This window comes from Salvelinus alpinus, chromosome 20 (genome assembly GCF_045679555.1).
Source record: "Salvelinus alpinus chromosome 20, SLU_Salpinus.1, whole genome shotgun sequence".
Taxonomy (NCBI): domain Eukaryota; kingdom Metazoa; phylum Chordata; class Actinopteri; order Salmoniformes; family Salmonidae; genus Salvelinus; species Salvelinus alpinus.
The window spans coordinates 27121970-27143950 of NC_092105.1; the positions used below are offsets into that span (position 1 = coordinate 27121970).

At 40.6% G+C, this 21981-nt stretch overlaps 1 protein-coding gene across 1 annotated transcript in view; it reads left to right on the forward strand.

Annotated features, from left to right (window-relative positions):
- The first annotated feature begins 2046 nt into the window (after positions 1–2046).
- The window catches only part of LOC139546599 (interleukin-1 receptor type 1-like), a 34463-nt gene continuing 14528 nt past the window's right edge, over positions 2047–21981 (forward strand). The window contains exons 1-2 of the mRNA XM_071355157.1: positions 2047–2185; positions 2696–2774. Of these exons, the coding sequence (XP_071211258.1) occupies positions 2708–2774 (67 nt within the window). The 5' untranslated portion in view covers positions 2047–2185; positions 2696–2707. The remainder of the gene's footprint in view (positions 2186–2695; positions 2775–21981) is intronic.

Genomic DNA, 21981 nt, shown 5'->3' on the forward strand with positions numbered 1-21981 from the left:
GGACATCTACTTTGTGCATGACAAGTCATTTTTCCAACAATTGTTTACAGACACATTATTTCTCTTATAATTCACTGTATCACAATTCCAGTGGGTCAGAAGTTTACATACACTAAGTTGACTGTGCCTTGAAACAGCTTGGAAAATTTCAGAAAATAATCTCATGGCTTTAGAAGCTTCTGATAGACTAATTGACATAATTTGAGTCAATTGGAGGTGTACCTGTGGATGTATTTCAAGGCCTACTGTAACGGCAGCCTTCCTCCTCTTCGTCTGAAGAGGAGGACGAAAACTGTGAACACTTACAACGATACAAAATAACAAATGTGGCAAACCGATACAGCCCTATCTGGTGCAGAGAAAACACAGAGACAGGAAACAACCACCCACAAACCCCCACACAAAACAAGCCACCTATATATGATTCCCAATCAGAGACAACACAAAACATCTGCCTCTGATTGAGAACCATATTAGGCCAAACATAGAAACAGACAAACTAGACACACAACATAGAATGCCCACCCAGCTCACGTCCTGACCAACACTAAAACAAGTAAAACACACAAGAACTATGGTCAGAACGTGACACCTACCTTCAAACTCAGTGGCTCTTTGCTTGACATCATGGGAAAATAAAAAGAAATCAGCCAAGACCCCAGAATTTTTTTTGTAGACTTCCACAAGTCTTGTTCATCCTTGAGAGCAATTTCCAATCGCCTGAAGGTACCACGTTCAACTGTACAAACAATAGTACGCAAGTATAAACACCATGGGACCATGCAGCCGTCATACAGCTCAGGAAGGAGACGCGTTCTGTCTCCTAGAGATGAATGTACTTTGGTGCGAAAAGTGCAAATCAATCCCAGAACAACAGCAAAGGACCTTGTGAAGATGCTGGAGGAAACAGTTACAAAAGTATCTATATCCACAGTAAAATGAGTCCTATATCGACATAACCTGAAAGGCCGTTCAGCGAGGAAGAAGCCACTGCTCCAAAACCGTCATAAAAAAGCCAGACTATGGTTTGCAACTGCACATGGGGACAAAGATCGTAATTTTGGGAGAAATGTCCTCTGGTCTGATGAAACAAAAATAGAACTGTTTGGCCATAATGACCATCGTTATGTTTGGAGGAAAAAGGGTGAGGCTTGCAAGCCGAAGAACACCATCCCAACCGTGAAGCACAGGGTGGCAGCATCATGTTGTGAAGGTGCTTTGCTGTAGGAGGGACTGATGCACGTCACAAAATAAATTACATCATGAGGAAGAAAAATTATGTGGATATATTGAAGCAACATCTCAAGACATCAGTCAGGAAGTTAAAGCTTGGTCGCCATTGGGTCTTCCAAATGGACAATGACCCCAAGCATACTTCCAAAGTTGTGGCAAAATGGCTTAAGGACAACAATGTCAAGGTATTGGAGTGGCCATCACAAAGCCCTGACCTCAATCCTATAGAAAATTTGTAGGCAGAACTGAAAAAGCGTGTGTGAGCAAGGAGGCCTACAAACCTGACTCAGTTACACCAGCTCTGTCAGGAGGAATGGGCCACAATTCACCCAACTTATTGTGGGAAGCTTGTGGAAGGATACCCGAAATGTTTGACCCAAATTAAACAATTTAAAGGCAGTGCTACCAAATACTAATTGAGTGTATGTAAACCTCTGACCCACTGGGAATGTGATGAAAGAAATAAAATCTGAAATAAATCATTTTCTCTACTATTATTCTGACATTTCACATTCTTAAAATGAAGTGTAACTGACCTAAGACAGGGAATTTTTACTTGGATTAAATGTCAGGATTTGTGAAAAACTGAGTTTAAATGTATTTGGCTAAGGTGTATGTAAACTTCCGACTTCAACTGTAAGTACAGAATAATACGAAATAATGTGACACCAGGTTGAGTTTAGATAGGCCTACAATACTAACCTGACAAAATGAGTGGCGGAAGCAGAAAGTAGAATAGTCTACCTGCATCTAGCTGAGTCGGCGGCTTGTAGTGGAACCAGGCATACGACGCGCGCCCCGAGACGTAAAGTAGGCTAACGTTAGTCATATAGGTTAAAAGTTTCGGGAAGGGGATTTCCGCCAAACCATTACTCTTATAGACCAAATGAGGAGACGGTGTTTATTCCACTGACGCCAAATAAAGCACAAAGCATCAAACTACATTGCTAAGGTAAGTTTGACTGCCAAATGTACAAACAATTATTATTTAATATAGAAAGTATTAACTTAATTATGGTGTCTAAATAACAACATAGATAAATGTCTGGTTAGTTATAAAGACTCACTGACATACAGAGGCGCACTGAGAGAGTAGCGCTCTAATGGAACAATGCGTATAGCCTAATGAAAGCATTTTTTTTGCAAGTTAACAGTAGGCTTACAATTCCCCCTAACTGAAGTGTGGGTTCAGTTCAGTGCTGACTGGGGCTGTATATTCCTTGGGTTTTCATTGGCGTGTTTTTAAACGCACTTTGTCTTGCGGCGCCATAATCTGTTTCATTTCCCTATACAGCTGGGAAGTCATCGAGGAGTTGGTTTAAAAGACAGGATATTTCTCAAGAGCCAGGGGTGTTTTCGCTTTGTGTTTGCGAACGACTGCTAATAGGCTATTTCATAGAGTTTAAGAGATTCATTTTAAAGTCGTGTTAAATGTGATGCGAGGTCTATTTCTCTGTCTCAGATTCGGAACATCATGATGGGGGAGTTCTACATTTGCTTTCTCAATATGACTCTGTTGCTCCACCTCTGCCATTGTCAAGGTAAGTCAGGATGAAAGCGGATACAGGGAAATAGAATAGGCTAAAAGTCGTAGAACTGAACAGCAGCACTCAGCAGCCACTCAACAGAATTACGTGAGGTGTGTCATTTGTGTTATTCAGTTGGAATAACAGGTTGGTTTGAGTGAGGGTGCATTCACATGAAACGCAAAACAGCTGTTTTGAATAACAATCCCCTATAAAAAAGAATACTACAGTTTACTATAGGATACTATAGAATTCTGTAGTAATCTAAAGTAAACTGTAGTGCAGTGTAGAAACCTATACACACTAGTATCCCTCGACCGTATAGTGCTTACTATAGACTTGTGGTATACTGTAGAATACTATACTACACACTATACTATCCCTCGGTAATGTGTAGTACTTAATTTTAAATTTTGTTGTATACTGTACGATACTATACTCCACACTGTAGTATCCCTCAATTGTGTAGTGCCTACTATAGAATGTTGTCATATACTGGAGAATACTATACTACTCACTAGTATCCCCCTTCGATCGTGTAGTGCTTACTATAATATTTTTTTGTATACTGTAGAATACTATACTACCCACTGTAGTATCCCTTGATCATGTAGTGCTTACTTTAGAATGTTGTAGTATACTGTTTAGAATACTGTATTACCCACTGTAGTATCCCTTGATCATGTAATGCTTACTTTAGAATGTTGTAGTATACTGTTTAGAATACTGTACTACCCACTGTAGTATCCCTTGATCATGTAGTGCTTACTTTAGAATATTGTAGTATACTGTTTAGAATACTGTACTACCCACTGTAGTATCCCTTGATCATGTAATGCTTACTTTAGAATGTTGTAGTATACTGTTTAGAATACTGTACTACCCACTGTAGTATCCCTTGATCATGTAGTGCTTACTTTAGAATGTTGTAGTATACTGTTTAGAATACTGTACTGCACGCTGTAGTATCCCTCGATCACATAGTGCTTACTTTATAATTTTTTACTGTAGCTTCTAGCTTTGTCGATGCCGTTTTGATTTGAACGTGCTGTCCCTGGGGAGCTTATGCTGGGATTTCTTCAGAGGTTCCCCTTCGATCAATTTTGTAGATTACTGTAGAATACTATACTCCACACTGTAGTATCCCTTGATTTATTTATTTATTTTACTATTTAAAAACACCATACAACCACATACAGTATTTGGAAACAATTCATTTATACATTTGTCGAGAATAATACAAAAAAGTTTATAATGTATTTCCAATGTGTTGCTAGTTCAAACATTACACATTTACAGCTAACCCTCATGAAAAAATACTATACTATGGTACTATGGTCTTAAATACTGTAGTATTACCATATTAATATACTGTAGTGTTTACTGTAGTATTTTTGCGACCATGCCTGTAGTATACTTTAGTATCAATGTAGTGTTTTTGCAGACATTACTGTAGTATACAATAGTATTCACTGTAGTGTTTACTATAGTGTTTTGTGGACTTGACTATAGTATACTGCAGTATTTACTGTAGATGACTGTAGTATACTGTAGTATTTACTGTAGTATTTTTGCGGACATGACTAGTATATTGTAGTAACACCTGCCGACTAGGTTTTTTTCTCTTTTGGGGGGTGGATTAGCTTTAATATTGCAGGTGGATTGTGGCTTCCATCAATGTAATTGTCTGCATCATTTGTAAATCCTGTAACAATCTTCTTCATCTGAGGAACAGGAAAGATCGGACCAAAACGCAGCATGGTAAGTGTCCATGTTAATTTATTATAACTGAACACGAAAATACAAAATAACAAAGTGAATGTAAGAAACGAAAATCGAAACAGTCCTGAAAGGTGCAAACACAAAACAGGAAACAACTACCCACAAACACCAGGTGAAAAAAAGGCTACCTAAGTATGGTTCTCAATCAGAGACAACGATAGACAGCTGCCTCTGATTGGGAACTATACCAGGCCAAACACATGGAAAAGAAAACATTGGAAAAAAACATAGAATGCCCATCCCAACTCACGCCCTGACCAAACCAAAATAGAGACATAAAAAAGGAACTAAGGTCAGGGCGTGACAAATCCTGCATATATATATATATATTTTTTTACCAGTTAAAAGTTTGGACAAACCTATTCAAGGGTTTGCCAAGAGTGTGCAAAGCTGTCATCAAGGCAAAGGGTGGCTACTTTGAAGAATCTCAAATATAACATGTATTTTGATTTGTTTAACATTTTTGTTGGTTACTATGTGATTCCATACGTGTTATTTCATAGTTTTGATGTCTTCACTATTATTCTACAATGTAGAAAATGGTAAAAATAAAGAAAAACCCTTGAATGAGTAGGTGTGTCAACTTTTGACTGGTACTGGTACTGTATACCAGTGGCTCAGTCGGTAGAGCATGGCGCTTGCAACGCCAGGGTTGTGGGTTCATTCCCCACGGGGGGACCAGGATGAATGTGTATGAACTTTCCAATTTGTAAGTCGCTCTGGGTAAGAGCGTCTGCTAAATGACGTAAATGTATATATATATATATATATTTAAAAAATATATATATATATTTTCCTTTATTATTTTCCCCTAAACCTACCACCCCTACCCTAATTGGAGTAAACTACAACACTTAGGGTTCTACTTCCAGTTTATACATACTATATACATTTTACAGACACAATATATTTTACAATTGTTATCTTCTTCTTTTTTTGGCCCCATCCTTCAGCTACCCTCATTGCCATCTATCTCTGAAGACCATATAGTTTTGATTTATTTTTTACATATATTTTTCAACTGTGTTGTTTCACAAAAGTTCTGAATCTATATACATTTTACGGACGCAGTATATTTTACATGAGTTATCTTGTTATTTTTAGTCCCTCCCATCTATCTCTGAACACCATCCCGTTCTATTTGCCATATATTTTTCAACTGTGCTGTGATGTTTCACAAAAGTTCAGAACCTTTCTATTCTCATAGTTTCTACAGATTGTAAATTAAAGAAACATTTTTGCTAAGAGTATCATTATATTATTGGATTGACTATGACTTTTGTTGCCCTCCCAATTCATATTAATTATATAAATATGCCCTGTTAATTTTCTCTGACTTGGCGTTCCAAATAAAATTGAATATTTTTTGCTCATATAATTTAAAAAACAAGTCGCAAATAAGTCTACTGGGATATGAGTAAAGCGTTAATCAGGGGGATTTTTCCTTTCCATGATAGTAAGATCTTATCTATTTTTGCTAACCTTCTATTAAAACGTATTTTAGTGAGATCATTTATTTATTTCGGGATATGAATACTGAGTATGTCCACTTCACCGTCAGACCATTTTATTAGTGAACTATACGGTAATGTAAAAGGTGTATTTTTTTAGTGATCCAATACGTAATATTGTACACTTTGGTTGTAATCCAGAGAGGTTAGAAAAAGTATTTACATCCTCTATGAGACTGTGGAGGGATCCAAATTGTGGATTTAAAAGAAAACATGAATCAGCATACAATGACACCTTTGTTTTTAAGACCTGGATTTCTAGCTCCTAGATATTATTGTTGGACCTGATTTGAATAGCTAACATTTCGAATTTGGTTAGCTAAAATGGCACAACTACCACTAACTAACTGACTACGCCAGTTACTGTTTAATGAGGGGAACACCTCAACCAGAACGAGACACACGGGTTTGTGACAGGCAGCATATTGAGTTGGGTCAACAGTCCTGAGCAATGCAACGGACCATCAACACCTTAGCAAAAATCTAAACGATAGCTTCTCGACCCATTAAAGGGAAACGGTACAGAGGCAGATATAAAGAACAAGCTAAATTTAAACCTTGGAGGATTATGTTTCCATGTTTATTTAATAACATACATTAACCAGAGTACACCAGAAGTTCTTCTTAGATCGGTTACGTCCACTAGATAGCTTTCTGAAATAGCTCTTTCACTGAGATTTTTTATTTAACCTTTATTTAACTAGGCAAGTCTGTTAGAACAAATTCTTATTTACAATGACGGCCTACCAAAAGGCAAAGGGCCTCCTGCGGGGACGGGGGCTGGGATAAAAACAATATATATAGGACAAAACACACATCACGACAAGAGAGACAACACAACATAAAGAGAGACCTAAGACGACAACATAGCATAGCAGAAAAACATGACAACACAGCATTGGTAGCAACACCACATGACAACAACATCCGACCAACACAACATGGCAGCAGCACAAAATGGTGGCAGCACAAAACATGGTATAAACATTATTGGGTACAGACAACAGCACAAAGGCAAGAAGGTAGTAAACATGATTGGGTACAGACAACAGCACAAAGGCAAGAAGGTAGAGACAACAATACATCATGCGAAGCAGACACAACTGTCAGTAAGTGTCCATGATTGAGTCTTTCAATGAAGCGATGGAGATAAAACTGTCCAGTTTGAGTGTTTTTTTGCAGCTCGTATCAGTCACTACCCGCAGCGAACTAGGGATGTGTGTGCTTTGGGGACCTTGAACAGAATGTGACTGGCAGAACGAGTGTTGTATGTGGAGGATGAGGGCTGCAGTAGATATCTCAGATAGGGGGGAGTGAGGCCTAAGAGGGTTTTATAAAGAAGCATCAACCAGTGGGTCTTGCGATGGGTATACAGAGATGACCAGTTTACAGAGGAGTATAGAATCCAGTGATGTGTCCAATAAGGAGCATTGGAGGCAAATCTGATGGCCGAATGGTAAAGAACATCTAGCCGCTGGAGAGCACCCTCACCTGCCGATCTATAAATTACATCTTCGTAATCTAGCATGGGTAGGATAGTCATCTGAACCAGGCTTAGTTTGGCAGCTGGGGTGAAAGTGGAGCTATTACGATAGAGGAAACCAAAGCTGTGTTCGAATACCCGTACTAACATACTGTACACTACATACTTAATGAGTATATACTACATACTATATACTATTAGTTCATTTTAGTATACTGTAAACGAACGGTATCGTTTCAGTTGAGTGTACTGGAGCTTTGCCTATCGGAAGTTGATGCTGTTGCTATGCAACCTCTTGCTAGCTTGTTAGCATAACAAATTACTAGCTAAACATTTAATGATTTCGGGTGTGTGCGTAAATTCAATCTGGAGTGCCAGAGTGCGCTGTGCGCCCAGAGCGTTGTCAGATTGTCCATTTGTAAATTCGGAGCGTTTTCCTCTCGGAGTGCTCAGAGCGCACACTGGACGCTCTGGCCGAGGAGTAGGGTTGATCCGAGCGTTTGACGGCAGTCAAGCACCCAAGCTAAATGGCTAACGTTGGCTAGCTACTTCCAGACAAAAATGAGAGAACACCTCACTCTGACCATTTTACTCTCCCGAGCAGAGCTGGTTAGGTTGTTTTCATGTTATCCAGAGTGTTGGTGACTGTAACTGTGCTGCTGGCAACAATTTAATTACACTTTTTTTTTGCCGATGTTTACTGAGACTGGCCATGAGCGTTCGTAAATTCTTCAGTTATCCTGTGCGAGAGTGCTCTGAATTCGGAATAATAGCCATTGATTCGCACGACTATACCACTTAGCTAAGAATTATGTAAATAATCAAGTCAATAAACGTTGGGTAGTTAGTTAGATAGCAGATAGTTAATATTCTGCCTGGCAAGTTCGATGTATTAGTAGCCAACTAACGTTAGATAACTAGCTAACATACTGGTACATACTGCTGTAATGCTATGCGGTTCGTAAGGATAGCGTAGCTACTGTAACAAATTGTCAGCCAACATAACGTGTAACTTATTTGAAAAGGCATTACATTTTTTTGCATTTGTCATAATTAGTTAAAGCAATGAATTTGTATCCACTCTCGTCGGACTTCGGCTGCCATTTACTTCAAAACTGAAAAATAATGAAGCCACGCCCATTTTCTGAAGTATTGCATTATGGGCCCTAAAAGCACAGAAATAGTGTCCACTGCATGTATACTTCGCATTTTGGCGAATTTAGTTTATCATCCAGGAACTTTTGACATACTAATTATATCCATACTATGACCAATAAGCATACTATATACTCAATTCACGTCACAAATAGTATGGTTAGTGCTGTTAGTATAGGTATTTGAAACACAGCTCAATTCTAGATTTAAACTTAGCCTGTAGCTTTGATATGTGCTGAGAGAAGGACAGTGTACCATCTAGCCATACTCTCAAGTACTTGTATGAGGTGACTACCTCAAGCTCCAAACCCTCAGAGGTAGTAATCACACCGGTGGAGTTAACATGGTTGAGTTGACAAAAACAGATAAGATATAGGTCAACGTCATTGACTGTGGTCTACCATACGGGTGTCATCCTCAAGTGGGTGTCATGGATAATATACAGTTGGCTGGGTTTTCCGTCCATCGGAAAGACAGAACAGCTGCCTCCGGTAAGACGAGGGGTGGTTGTCTGTGTCTATTTGTCAATAACAGCTGGTGCGCGAAATCTAATATTAAGGAAGTCTCAAGGTTTTGCTCGCCTGAGGTAGAGTATCTCATGTAGACCACACCATTTACCAAGAGAGTTTTCATCTATATTTTTCGTAGCTGTCTATTTACCACCACATACCAATGCTGGCACTAAGACCACACTCAACAAGCTGTATACGGCCATAAGCAAACAAGAAAATGCTCATTCAGAGGCGGCGCTCCTAGTGGCCGGGAACTTTAATGCAATCAAACTTAAATCCGTTTTACCTCATTTCTACCAGCATGTCACATGTGCATCCAGAAGATAAAAACTCTAAACCACCTTTACTCCACACACAGAGACACGTACAAAGCTCTCCCTCACCCTACATTTAGCAAATCTGACTATAATTCTATCCTCCTGATTTCTGCATACAAGCAAAAACTAAAGCAGGATGTACCAGTGACTCGCCCAATACAGAATGGTCCGATGCCGCAGATGGTAAGCTACAGGACCTTTTTGCGAGCAGAGACTGGAATATGTTTTGGGATCAATCTGATGGCATTGAGGAGTACCCCACATCAGTCACCGGCTTCATCAATAAGTGCATCGATGACGTCCCCCACCACAGTGACTGTACGTACATACCCAACCAGAAGCCATGGATTACAAGCAACATACGCACGGAGCTAAAGGGTAGAGCTGCCTCTTTCAAGAAGCGGGACTCTAACTCGGGCGCTTATAAGAAATCCCGCTATGCCCTCCAACGAAATAAAACAGGCAAAGCGTCAATACAGGACTAAGATTGAACCCTACTACACCGGCTCCGACGCTCGTCAGATGTGGCAGGGCCTGCAAACTATTACAGACTACAAAGGGAAGCCCATCCGCAAGCTGCCCAGTGACACGAGCTTACCAGACAAGCTAAATTACTTCTATGCACGCTTCGAGGCATGCAACACTGAAGCACGCATGAGAGCACCACCTGTTCCGGACGACTGTGTGATCACGCTCTCTGTAGCCGAAGTGAGCCAATAATCCCAAGGCCGCAGGGCCAGACAGATTCCAGGATGTGTACTCTGAGCATGCACTGACCAACTGGCAAGTGTCTTCACTGATGGTAATACCTACATGTTTCAAGCAGACCACTATTATCCCTGTGCCCAAGAACACCAAGGTAACCTGCCTAAATTACGACCGACCCGTAGAAATCACATCTGTAGCCATGAAGTGCTTTGAAAGGCTGGTCATAGCTCACATCAACACCATCATCCCAGAAACCATAGACCCATTCCTTTTTGCATACCGCACCAACAGATCCACAGATGACGCAATCTCTATTGCACTCCACACTAGGGGTACTTAATTTTGAGTATTGTGTACTTAAAGTATGTTACCCATCCTGACAATCTAATCCTTAGCTTCTGAAAGTGCAATTCAAGTGAGAAAATAAACACAGTAATACATCACAGAGTACATATCTGTAATATCTGCATAAGTACAAGGTCGTCGTTAGTTGTAACACAGGATTTGGCTATATAAAGTTAAGTAACTTCAAAGTTACCGATGAGCAATTTCTATATAATTACTTACTACTCATTACCAAGTGAAAATACCTAAAAACAAAGATGAGCTTCTCCTTTAGTCAACTTTATTGCAACATGTAAAAAGACCTTACATTTCTTACAAAATTACAAGGATTTCTGTTAGATTAATAATTTGATTCATTAGATGAAACGAAGATATAGGCCTACTCAATAACATAAAAAATAACTATTCTAGTGGTTGTGTGTAGTAGTCTAGTTAGCTAATTTAGAAAAACAGGATTGTCTTTTTCTTCCCTATTTATCATTACAAGTAACAATGGAAATCGACAACTCTAGGTCTTCATCTGTTTCTTTGTTGTAAGCATTTACCCATCCTGGACTCTGAGACCTTGTGGGAATCTGTGGTAGAGAAGAAGAAGAAGAATGTAGCTATGACAAACAGAGGGGTTGGGAAACACTGTGGCACTGTTCAACTGACATGGCCAATGAGGAAGGAGCTTACCCAACCACTTTGAGGCACAGTCAGCCTAGATATTGTATGGAAAAAAACAATACTATATGGTGCAATAAAACATTAGCAAATCAGTTTAGCTGTAGCAGCTAATGACATTGACACAGTCATGATACTGGTGGTAGAGTTGATAGCAGAGCTGTATGTCTCATCCACCCCCTTCAGGATGTCTTTCTCCATGTGGTGCTTGGCCAGGAGCCCATCAACGGCAGCTTTCATGGTGGGCATTGTCTATTGGTGGTCAGCATGGGGAGATGATGTCAGAGGCAGAGGTGTGCTTTGCAGATCTGAAAGAGAGGCACAAAGTTATTTAAATTAGAGTTTATTTCACTTGACAATTCAATATAATTCAAACTTCATGCTGATGATCTGTACAACATGAGACAGATAGCAATACAGTATAAATATATTAAAACATATGGAATATAATATAGATACAGATAATGCGCATGTGGTGGTTTAAAATAATATTTTTACTACTACTAGCTAGCGTGCTCTATTCCTGCATTTCCTGAAACTGTCTGATAAAACTTGCTAGTTGTTATTGTTCTATAGGCTTTCCTCCTCCTCGCTGGTCTGCAGATGCTTGACTACTTGATTATTTTGTTGTGGCTTTAACATTTCATGGACATTGCGTTAGAACAGTGGTTCCCAAACTTTTTATAGTCCTGTACCCCTTCCAACATTAAACCTCCAGCTGCGTACCCCCTCTAGCACCAGGGTCAGTGCACTCTCAAATGTTGTTTTTTGCCATCATTGTAAGCCTGCCACACACACACACTACACAATACATTTATTAAACATAAGAATGAGTGTGAGTTTGTCACTTCCCATGTGCCGGGTTGTGACAAAGAGCTCTTATAGGACCTGGGCACAAATAATAATCCATAATTTTGCTCTTTATTTAGTCTTCTTACATATAAAACTTCATTTGTTCATCATAAATTGTGAATAACTCACCACAGGTTAATGAGAAGAGTGTGCTTGAAAGGATGCACATAACTCTGCAATGTTGGGTTGTATTGGAGAGAGTCTCAGTCTTAAATAATTTTCCACACAGTGTCTGTGCCTGTATTTAGTTTTCATGCTAGTGAGGGCCGAGAATCGTCTCTCACATAGGTACGTGGTTGCAAAGGGCATCAGTGTTTTTGCAACCACGTAAACGTCCAAGTCAGGATACTCTGAGCGCAGCCCAATCCAGAAATCTGGCAGTGGCTTCCGATTTCGATGAGGCTCTCTTGTTTAGATATCGGTAAGTGGACTGGAGGCAGGGCATGAAAGGGATAACAAATCCATTAGTTTGTGTCATTCGTTTCAGGAAAGTACCTGCTTAATTGCGCACCCAACTCACTCAGGTGCTTCACTATATCACATTTGACATTGTCCGTAAGGTTGAGTTAATTTGCACACAAAAATCATACAATGATGAAAAGACCTGTGTGTTGTCCTTGTTAATGCAGACAGAGAAGAGCTCTAACTTCTTAATCATAGCGTCAATTTTGTCCCGCACATTGAATATAGTTGTGGAGAGTCCCTGTAATCCTAGATTCAGATCATTCAGGCGAGAAAAACATCACCCAGATAGGCCAGTCGTGTGAGAAAGTCATCCTCATGCAAGCGGTCAGACAAGTGAAAATTATGGTCAGTAAAGAATACTTTAAGCTCATCTCTCAATTTAAAAAGAAATTGTCAATACTTTGCCCCTTGATAACCAGCACCAACTGTATGTTGTAAAAGTGTAACATGGTCGCTGCCCATATCATTGCATAGTGCAGAAAATACATGAAAGTTCAGGGCTCTTGCTTTAACAAAGTTAACCATTTTCGCTGTAGTGTCCAAAACGTATTTCAAGCTGTCAGGCATTCCTTTGGCAGCAAGAGCCTCTTGGTGGATGCTGCAGTGCACCCAAGTGGCGTCGGGAGCAACTGCTTGCACTCGCGTTACCATTCCACTATGTCTCCCTGTCATGGCTTTTGTGCCATCAGTACAGATACCAACACATCTTGACCCCCAAAGTCCATTTGATGTCACAAAGCTGTCCAGTACTTTAAAAATACCCTCTCCTGTTTCAGAAGAGGATGTCTTCCTCAATTGACCCCCCATAAACGTAATGGACATATACCAGGAGCTTTGCCAGGACCGCCACGTCTATTGACTCATCCAGCTATAACGCATAGAATTCACTGGCTTGTATGCAAAGCAGTAATTGTTTCAAAACATCTCCTGGCATGTCACAGATTCGTTGTGAAACAGTGTTATTTGATGAAGGCATTGTCTGTATAGTTTTTTGGGCCTTTTCCCCCAGTATTGTCCCAGCCATATCCGCGGCAGCAGGAAGAATTCAGTCCTCCACAATAGTATGGGGCTTGCCTGTCCTAGCCACTTGGTAGCTCTCCATATAAGACTATTCTAGCCCCTTCTTATTAATGGTATCTGTTTCTTTTATACATGTCTTACTACTCAAAAGTTGTCTTAAATCTCATTCAAAAAACTCCTGTGGCTTATTTTTCAAATTGGCATGTTTTGTTTCTAAATGTCTGCGCAAGAGTGAAGGTTTCATCGAGTTGTTAGATGGTACTTTTGCACATATAATGCACTGTGGCTGAGGAAAGGCACTCTTCCCAATATAAGTGAACCCAAAATCAATGTAGTTCTCATCATATTTGCGCCTCTTCGATGATCCAACGTCCTTGTCTGTTGTTCGGTGCTTTCCCGGGTAAGGGGGCAGTAGCTCTTCGGCTGCATCAAATTCACAACGGTCAGTGTCCATACTAGCTGGACTAACAACAAATGTAGAATTACTGATGCTAGCATTGGTTGTGCTCGTGGAAGCAGAACAACTTGTGTCGTCGACTGGTGCAGGTGTAGTACTTCTGGTAGTAGCAGTACTACCAGTAGAGCTGGTATGTATCTCTATGGTTGCAGGCCTTACTTTTTTTGACCAATTATCAATTTTCGAGCAATTTTCGCTTCCACTGGATGTCAACAGTCTTTAGAAATTGGTTGAGGTTTTTCCTTTGAGAAATGAAGAAGTAGCACTGTTCAGAACGAGGCTAAAGGTAAGTGTAATCTTTGTTAGAGGCTCGTTACACAGAGGCTCGCTACACATTGTTTTCCTCCGGTATTGAACACAGTATATCCCGTCTTAAATTTGATTGATGATTTACGTAAAAAAATACCTATTGTTGTATTAGGAAGTAGTTTGAAATGTTTGGACAAAGGTTACAGGTTACTTTTGTTGTCATGTTGCGCGAGTTGGAACCGGTGTTTTTCTGGATCAAACGCGCCAAATAAATGGACATTTTGGATATATATCAACGGAATTAATCGAACAAAAGGACCATTTGTGATGTTTATGGGACATATTGGAGTGCCAACAGAAGAAGCTCGTCAAAGGTAAGGCATGAATTATATCTGTATTTCTGCGTTTTGTGTCGCGGCTGGAGGGTTGAAATATGATGATCTATGTTTGTTTGCTGGGGTGCTGTTCTCAGATAATAGCATCGTTTGCTTTCGCCGTAAAGCCTTTTTGTAATCTGACACGTTGGCTGGATTCACAACAAGTGTAGATTTAATTTGGTGTATTGCATGTGTGATTTCATGAAAGTTGAATTTTTATAGTAATTTATTTGAATTTGGCGCTCTGCATTTTCACTGGATGTTGGCCAGTTGGGACGCTAGCGTCCCACATATCCCAGAGAGGTTAACAGTTTTTACAGTCATTTTCTTAATGGGTGCATGCTTATTAGTAACTAGAATAAGTGGTTTCATAAATGCGTCAAGTGCAGTGTCTGGTTGCTCCTCATTACACACCACAGACCAGCAAATATTATTTACATCATCACCATATGAATCACTAGAAAACTTCTTGTATGACCGCTTATACACTATATTAGGCCCAGCCTCTGGATCTTTGGTTTTCCTAGATATGGCTATTATATTGTGATCACTACATGCTATGGATTTAAATACTGCTTTAAAGCAAATTTCTGCAGCGTTAGTAAAGATGTGATCAATACACGTTGATGATTTAATTCCTGTGCTGTTTGTAACTACCCTGGTAGGTTGACTGACAACCTGATCCAGTTTGCAGGCACTGGTTACAGTTTGAAGTTTTTTCTTGAGTAGGCAGCTTGATGATAGCCAGTCAATATTTAAATCACCCAGAAAATGTACTTCTCTGTTGATATCACATACATTATCAAGCATTTCACACATTATCCAGATACTGACTGACTGTTGGCACTTGGTGGCCTATAGCAGCTTCCCACAAGAATGGGCTTAGGTGAGGCAGATGAACCTGTAGCCATATTACTTCAACAGTATTTAACATTAGATCGTCTCTAAGCTTTACAGGAATGTAGTTCTGAATATAGACCGCAACACCGCCTCCGTTAGCATTTCTGTCTTTTCAGTAGATGTTATAACCATGTATTGCTACCAATGTATCATCAAAGGTATTATCTAAGTGAGTTTCAGAGATTATCATGACACAAGGCGAGACCCAGATGCAGACACAGGAGGCATGTGGTTGGAGTTTAAGATGTTTAATAATCCAAAAAGGAGTAGGCAAGAGAATGGTTGTGGACAGGCAAAAGGTCAAAACCAGTTCAGAGTCCAGGAGGTACAGAGTGGCAGCCAGGCTTGAGGTCAAGGCAGGCAGAATGGTCAGGCAGGCGGGTACAGAGTCCAGAACAGGCAAGGGTCAAAAACGGGAGGACTAGGGAAAGGAGAATAGCAATGGCAGGATTACGGGAAAAAACGCTGGTTGACTTGGACATACAAGACGAACTGGCACAGAGAGACAGGAAACACAGGGATAAATACACTGTCACAGAGAGACAGGAAACACAGGGATAATACACGGGGGAAAACAAGTGACACCTGGAGGGGGTGGAGACAATAACAAGGACAGGTGAAACAGATCAGGGTGTGATAGAGATAGTCAGAATATGAATGTCATCTGTTACAAGCAAGTTATTGACTTCATGGACCTTGTTTCTTAGGCTACATATGTTAATATGGGCTATTTTTAGCACTTTTCTGGGGTGCTTGATTGTTTTTAATGCTTTACTGGGAAGCTTATCAAAGGTAGACTTACACTGGAGCTGGTAGTGCAGGGTGAGCTGCATAAAGTGGTCTTCCTACTATTGCACACCGCCTCAGTGCTAACAGTGTAACTCTGGTTTATAGGCTCATGATTACTGCTTACAATAGCTGTAGAATAAACATATGTATTCGGTGCAATTAGGGGTACATAAATGAAGTTACTTACATTGTGTTTGCCAATGCCCCTAAGATCATGTACATTTGATGCAGCATTATGACGACTCATTGTCACAATGGTAGGGATTAACTGAGCTGGTCTTGGATCATTTACCAGTCATTATTTCAACGCGGCCTTGAAATGCGTGGACAGAGTCCATCCAAATCATCCATGGTATACAAGGATGTACCCATATTCTCTTGGGACATTCATTGGGACCTCTTCATCTGCAGACAGGGTTTTACGGCTCTCTCTGAGGACAGAAAACATCACAAAAGAAACAGGCTGCATTATACTCAAATTAGAAAGCACTGAATATTATGGTGCTACACCTCTCTGTCCTCAGTTTTTCTTGCTAGGGACTGGAACTGAATAATATTTTCATAATGTCCTCCCACAAAGGACCTGCCCTATCCAGAGTAGCCTACTCTCCCTTCTCTGACAGCTGAATCTGCTAGCTAACCATTTCACCCTCTTCCATAGCTGATACCTAACTACAAATGCATTGAGTTACAACAAATACCTCAGGATAGCTACAGTGCATTCGGAAAGTATTCAGAACCCTTGACTTTTTCCACGTTTTGTTACGTTACAGCCTTATTCTAAAATTGATTAAATTGTTGGTTTTTCTCATTAATCTACACACAATACCCCATAATGACAATGCAAAAACAGGTTTAGAAATGTTTGCACATAAAAAACGTAAATATCACATTTACATAATTATTCAGATCCTTTACTCTGTACTTTGTTGAAGCACCTTTGGCAGCAATTACAGCCACGAGTCTTCTTGGGTATGATACTACAAGCTTGGCACACCTGTATTCAGGGAGTTTCTCGCATTCTTCTCTGCAGATCCTCTCAAGCTCTATCAGGTTGGATGGGGAGCGTAGCTGCACAGTGATTTTCAGGTCTCTCCAGAGACGTTCGATCGGGTTAAGGCCTAGGATCTGGCTGGGCCACTCACGAACATTCAGAAACTTGTCAGAAAGCCACTCCTGCGTTGTCTTGTGTGTGTGCTTAGGGTCGTTGTCCTGTTGGAAGGTGAACCATCGCCCCAGTCTGAGGTCCTGAGCGCTCTGGAGTAGTTTTTCATCAAGGATCTCTCTGCACTTTGCTCCATTCATCATTCCCTCAATCCTGATTTATCTCCCAGTCCCTTCCGCTGAAAAACATCCCCCCAGCATGATGCTGCCACTCCATGCTTCACCGTAGGGATGGTGCCAGACGTGACGCTTGGCATTCAGGCCAAAGAGTTCAATCTTGATTCCATCAGACCAGAGAAAGTGGACTCCTGCCTTTTGGCTGACCCATATGAGGTATGGCTGGGTGAAAAAGGAGTTGTTTACTGTTGAATCGGTGAAGGTAACCCGAAGTGGACTTGTGATTATTTTTTGTGTTCCTTCCACCCAGAAGGAGCGGGTGCTCCACGCCATAAGACTGGGGAAAATACCTGTTACTTGCTTTGCTCTCAGGAAAAGGGTGCCATTGAAAGGATATATTTCTTTATTATATTTGTGTATTGTCTAAAAACCTAAATACAATAATACAAAAAAGAAATTAGTGATTACTGGAGTAGTGGTGAGGGTGGATCAACTGATAAATGGAGATAAAAATGGAGATGGGGTGTCGAAGTAGATTGATGTCAAGTGCAAACAGAGTGAGCCAAGCGCCAGACTGAGTTCTAGAGGTGAAATGGAAGTGAATGAGGGCGAGTTAAGTGAGGTTTAAGTTGTGGTGAAGATCTTGGAACCCGAGCCTAGTATCAATGGAAATGATAAAGAAGAATTTGGTCCAGTAGGAGTGACATTTTTTGGAGGATGTGGATCTTTGCCTTTCGGTGGATCCATTTGTGGTTTCAAGGTGGGTGGGAAAGGAGTTGGGTGCAAGTGAATCAGTGAAGGTAACCTATACTGGACTTGAGGACGCGGGCGCTCCGTTTCACGCAACTTGAGTCAAGATCTATTTCTTGTTTTGCTCTTAGGAACAGGGTGCCATTAAAATTAGTCATTTCTGGTGTATCGTTAAGTGTGGAGGTGGAGCAATTGAAGTTGAAGATTCCAGGTGTTTGTGAGTCTTTACCCGACAAAGTCATGTTAGGATATATCAGTTATCCTTTTAGAGCTTTTGGGACTAATCCACTGCACTGTTTCCGGTGCAACGTTTATGGTCATGTCGCAGCAGTTTGTAGGAGGGAGATTCCAAGATGGGAAGTGTGGGAAGTGTGCAGGAGGGTATGAGATAGAGGATTGTGTAGTTTCGGTGGATAAAATTGTGTGTCAACTGTAAGGGTGCCCATGTTGCTGTGGATTGGAAGTGTCAGGTGTGAGAGTGGTTGGCTGAGGAGGCTAGAGTCGGAGTAGTGCAGGAGGTGTCGTATGCTGAGGCAGTGAAGAAAGTAGAGGAGGATGGGTCAAAGGTGAGGGATCCTGAGAGGATCCCTGTGAGTAGTAGATCTGTGCCAGCACTGAGGGATAAGCAAATGAGTGATATATGCGTTTTAGCATTTTTAGTAATGGTTATCTACTGTACCGCAGAAATGGAATGTAAATCTCAGAAAATAGATGTTTTGGTGGCAGCTGCAGGGAAGTATTTGGGTATACAAGATTTGACTTCAGAAGAGTTAGTTTGTGTTGTGTGGTGGTGGCCTGTCCTCCCAGGTTGTTGGCATGGTGCAGGAGCAGATCGGGTCAAAGTAGTTTTGTTAGCTTTATATTGTTTGTTTGTTTGCCATGTTATGCTATGTAGCCATTGATACAGCTTCGGCCTACCATGCCGCATGCTATTGCACCCCCTTTCTGGCCATTTATTGTTAACTCCTGCTATATTTATGCATAGCTTTACCTTTACCCATTTATATGCATTGATTATTGTCATTAACAGACAATTTAATTATGTATGTTCATTGCTGTTATTGACAGTTATTATTTGCACCTCTCTGTCTACTTTTTAGATAATCCATACTCCATACAAAGCCAACGAATTCTCAATAAGTCTAACATCAACAACTTTCAATCATTCCCTGCCATGTATCATCTCCATTATCTGAATCTGTAAAGGCTCTTAAACTTAACTGCATCTCTGCACTCTAACTGGAGTCCCACAGTAGATGGGCATCACCACAATCTTGTATCTGAGCAATATTGTGTGACAGGCTAGGAACCAAATTTTAGGGGAGAACATGCAGGAAATGTATACAATGGAAAGGGGGATACCTAGTCAGTTGTACAACTGAATGCCTTCAACTGAAATGTTGGCAGAGTTGGCTTCTTTCCAGCAGGATCCAGTGATGTTAAGTGTAAAGATTGTGATTTTTATGGCAATGGTGATCAATGTCACAGATAAAGTGGAGGGAAATTCCAGGAAGAAGAACATTATTGTGGATTCGGCAGAGCGGTTACTGGGACTAAAATATGTGTGTGTGTGTGTGTGTGTGTGTGTGTGTGTGTGTGTGTGTGTGTGTGTGTGTGTGTGTGTGTGTGTGTGTGTGTGTGTGTGTGTGTGTGTGTGTGTGTGTGTGTGTGTGTGTGTGTGTGTGTGTGTGTGTAGACTGTATGGCGTCGTTGCTGTTTTATTTCTGTGAGCAACCATTTTGTGACCATGCTGTCTTGAAGAAATGTTTGAGGTGTGGTCGATTGTTCATAATGGTATGTGCTGTTTGACCATCAGTGAGTTTATTCATGTCACAATATTCGAGATGTTCATTATGTAAAGCCACTGCAATAATGTCCTTTTGGTTTCATTCAGTTTGTTTGGAGAGGCTTTGCTGGTTTGAGGTCCAGGCATTTTATTGGCAGCGCCCTCCAGTACCTGCCTCTACAGTTTCCCTTTAATGGGCCTTGAACCTGTCTTATGTTTAGATGTTACAGTTGTAATCAAATGTTTATATTTTTGCTAAGGTGTTGTCTGGTCTGTCCCATTGCTCAGAACTGTTGACCCAACTTAATAGGCGGCCTGTCACACACCTGTGTTAGCAGGTGTTACTACAGTCATGTCCGCAAAAACACTTCAGCAAATACCACAGTCATGTCTGCAAAAAACACTTCAGCAAATACTACAGTCATGTCTGCAAAAAACACTTCAGCAAATACTACAGTCATGTCTGCAAAAACACTTCAGCAAATACTACAGTCATGTCTGCAAAAAACACTTCAGCAAATACTACAGTCATGTCTGCAAAAAACACTTCAGCAAACACTACAGTCATGTCTGCAAAAAACACTACAGTTATTACTACGGTAAAGTCTGCAAAAACACAACACTTTACTTTGGAATTGAGCTCACTAATTCAACCATTTTGAATAGAGAAAAGGAATCATTCTCCTGTTTTGTGTTACTGTGTGTATCGCAATGAGCATGGAAAAAAGAAAGAAAACCAGAGAATTATCTGAGGAGGTCCGACACAAGGTTGTAGCCAAGCGTGGACAATCTCAAGTCTACAGAGACCTTGCTTTTCCTGTTTCCACTGTATGTAATGTTGGCCCATGCCACTGTAACCAACCTCCCTGGATGTGGCAGCAAGAGAAGTTGATGGAAGATTGCAGCAAAGGATTGTTTGAATGGCGGAGAAGCATCTCGGTCAACTGACACCCAGATTCAAGCTGACCTTCAGACACAATGTACAACAGTTTCAACTCGCACCATCCGTAACCAACTCAATGAAAGGGAGTTATATGGTAGGAGACCCAGGAGGTCCCCACTGCTGAGAGAAAGACATAAGAAAGCCCAACTGCAATTTGCCAAAACACCTGAACATGCCAAAATCCTTCTGGGAGAATGTCCTGTGGACTGAGACCAAATTAGAGCTTTATGGTAAAGCACACCATCTCTATGTTTACAAAAAACAATATTAATCCTTCAAAGAAAATACCACCTTCCCTATAGTCAAACATGCAGGAGGTTCAGTGATGTTTTGAAATTGCTTTGCTGGCATCATGAAATCAGGAGAATACCAAGGCATTTTGGAGGCATTGTGGAGCGCAATGTCAGACCAAGTGTCAGAAAGCTGGGTCTCCATCAAATGTCATGGGTCTTCCAGCATGACAATGAGCCCAAACACACCCACCAAAGGTTCAAGACAAAATGCTGGACTGTTCTGAAGTGGCCAGCAATGAGTCCAGATCTAAATCCCATTGAAAACATGTGGAGAAGGCACTCTTCAAATCTGGGAGAACTGCAGCAGTTTGCACAAGAGAAGTGGGCCAAACTACCAGTACAGAGGTGCAGGAAACTCATCAATGGCTATAGGAAGCGCTGGATTGCAGTTATCTTGACCAAAGGATGTGCTACCAAATATTAAGTCTAGGGTGTCAATTTTGTCAATGCCATTTGTTAATTTTCTGATTTAAATGGATATATTAAGTTCTGAATCAAAAACAAAGGTTCTGTAATATTAATAGTGAAATAAACAGTTGTGGAGACCAAATACTTAGTTCAATTTTAACTTTTTTAGGGAA